This window comes from Hipposideros armiger, unplaced genomic scaffold (assembly GCF_001890085.2).
Source record: "Hipposideros armiger isolate ML-2016 unplaced genomic scaffold, ASM189008v1 scaffold_174, whole genome shotgun sequence".
Classification (NCBI taxonomy): Eukaryota; Metazoa; Chordata; class Mammalia; order Chiroptera; family Hipposideridae; genus Hipposideros; species Hipposideros armiger.
In genome coordinates, this window is record NW_017731524.1 from 2,675,329 (window position 1) to 2,677,534 (window position 2,206).

The 2,206-nt window shown below is 37.8% G+C and overlaps 1 protein-coding gene across 7 annotated transcripts in view; it reads right to left on the reverse strand.

Annotated features, from left to right (window-relative positions):
- The window catches only part of KLF12 (KLF transcription factor 12), a 529,300-nt gene that overhangs the window by 29,017 nt on the left and 498,077 nt on the right, over nucleotides 1–2,206 (reverse strand). For all 7 annotated transcript variants that reach the window (XM_019652141.1, XM_019652137.1, XM_019652140.1 and 4 more), the window contains one exon: nucleotides 536–693. In XM_019652141.1, the coding sequence (XP_019507686.1) occupies nucleotides 536–693 (158 nt within the window). The remainder of the gene's footprint in view (nucleotides 1–535; nucleotides 694–2,206) is intronic.

A 2,206-nucleotide genomic window follows, 5' to 3' on the forward strand; every position in this document is an offset into this window, starting at 1 on the left:
TTTTTTAAACTTCTCTCAGTGCTATGCATATGCCAATTTTATCTTTCTTCTCCTTCCTCTTCCTCTTCCCCTTCTCTTTCTTCTGATTAATTTGTTTGGTTACTTGGGGGATGAGATCAAGGAATAGAAATACATGATCTAAGTGGTGGTTCAATGCTAACTTTAAGAAAAGAGAATAATTTTGTTCAGTTTGTTGTCTGATGTGCTATGTGGACATTTAAAAACCTGATAAGCTAGACAGTGACTAAATGGCGACGCTGATTATGCAAAAGACTAGATCACTGTGCTCATAGCATTATAAAACTCCTTATGACACAGGAGAAATACTTCAATGGTTGCTAACATTCACTAAGACCTCTAAGCCTTTCCCAGGTGAGACAGAGAAAGCATCCCACTCAGAAAGGAACAAAACGCAACATGTTAGATGGCTGACTACAGACACCATTCTGCACACTCCCGGCTCTGGAGTCGAGCAGCTAGCTGACCCTTTGGGCTTCTCATCGGCGGGGCAGCGAGAAGCCCTGCGGATCTGTACCTGTATGTGTCCTTCGGTGAGCCTTCAGGTGAGAACTTTTTGTGTACACTTTGTTGCATCCCTCAAAATCACATCTGTGGATACGCCGTTTTCTGGAGTCTGGGGATTCCGACCGTCTCTGGCGTCTTGTGCTCTCAATACTAAACGGTGAAATTGAACTGGAAAGAGAGAAAGTGGCGTCACATAGTAAGACACACAGCACTCTGCTTTGGCTCTAGTGGCATGAGGTCTCAACCTTATAGTCTATAGCTGCATATACACTCAACCCCATTGTCCACATTTCCTGCTGTCACTTTCTCTGACAAGTTTCATTTCTTACTCTTGAAGGCAGGTGGCGTGACCTATTTCTGGTGAAACACATGAGAGAAAGACATGCTTAGAGCAACAATAGTAAGACGAAATTAAGTACTACATGAGAGCAGTGGTGGGTGAGTAGATCTCCGTTATCAAATAAGAAATAATCTGACAGTGATAAAATTATACCTCAACGTTTTAGACTTCGGAATCCACTTACAGAGAACATTTCAGGAAGCCCTGCTATAGACAAATGACCAAAATAAACGCATTCAATAAGGAACATGATGGTCTGAATTGCATGTGACAAAACAGAAAATTGTGCAAAATCACGATGTACATTTCAAAACAAGTGAGGTTGGGCTGAAAGAAGTGACATCAGTACATCAATTACATGACTCATGACAAGCTATTTCTGTTCAGTCAAATGTACCTGACGTTTAACTTTTCCAGTTGTTGGTTTTTCACAGTGAGGAATAAAGTGCATTGTATTCAAAGATTAGCTGTACCACCGCTAAGAAAAAAAGTTTTAACTGTGAATTTGGCCCTGACTTGCACGTTGTTTAATCTTAATGCCACAGTCGAAAAACAGGATTAGTTTGTAATGTCAGGCAATTGATTAACATGTACTTCTTGAAACCTTAATCTCTTTTGATTGAAATAGAAATGAAGAACATGACTCATCTTTTTTGTTATTCATCAAGTTTTTCAAATTACAGTGAACTATAATGAAACACTTCTACTATCCTATACACCACACTTCTGCTACAAAAAAATGTACCACTCTTGATATTTTCATATAGTTTCTTCCAGGTTTTCCATGTTTTGATACTTTTAAATTTTACTCTCCCTTCACAGAAATTCGTAATATTGTTTTGTGTTTTTTAAGAGACATATAACTAATATCATTTTGTTCACATCATTCTGCAAATTTTCTTCACTCAACATTAAGCATTTGATTTCTATCCATGTTGATAACAAACACTGTAGTTAACACTGTAGTAAACACTGAAGTGTTATATATCACAATTCATCTGAAAAACTTAGAACAGGGGTTGGTAAACTGTTCCTGTAAAAAACTAGATAGTAAATATTTTATTTGGACTCTGACAGTCATGCAGTGGATGTTGTAACAAGTCAACTCTGCAACTGTAGCATGAAAGTAGCTACAGACAAAATATAAACAAATGAGTTTGCTATGTCCAAAGAAACTTTATTTACAAAACAAACAGTGAGCTGTATTTGATCCATGGGCTGTAGTTGGGCGACACCTGACTTAGAATATGGTAGCAGACCAACGACTATTCATCCCAGAGTTTTTAAATCTATTTCCTAAGTGATGGCCATGTCGGTTATTTCTAATATTTCACTATAACA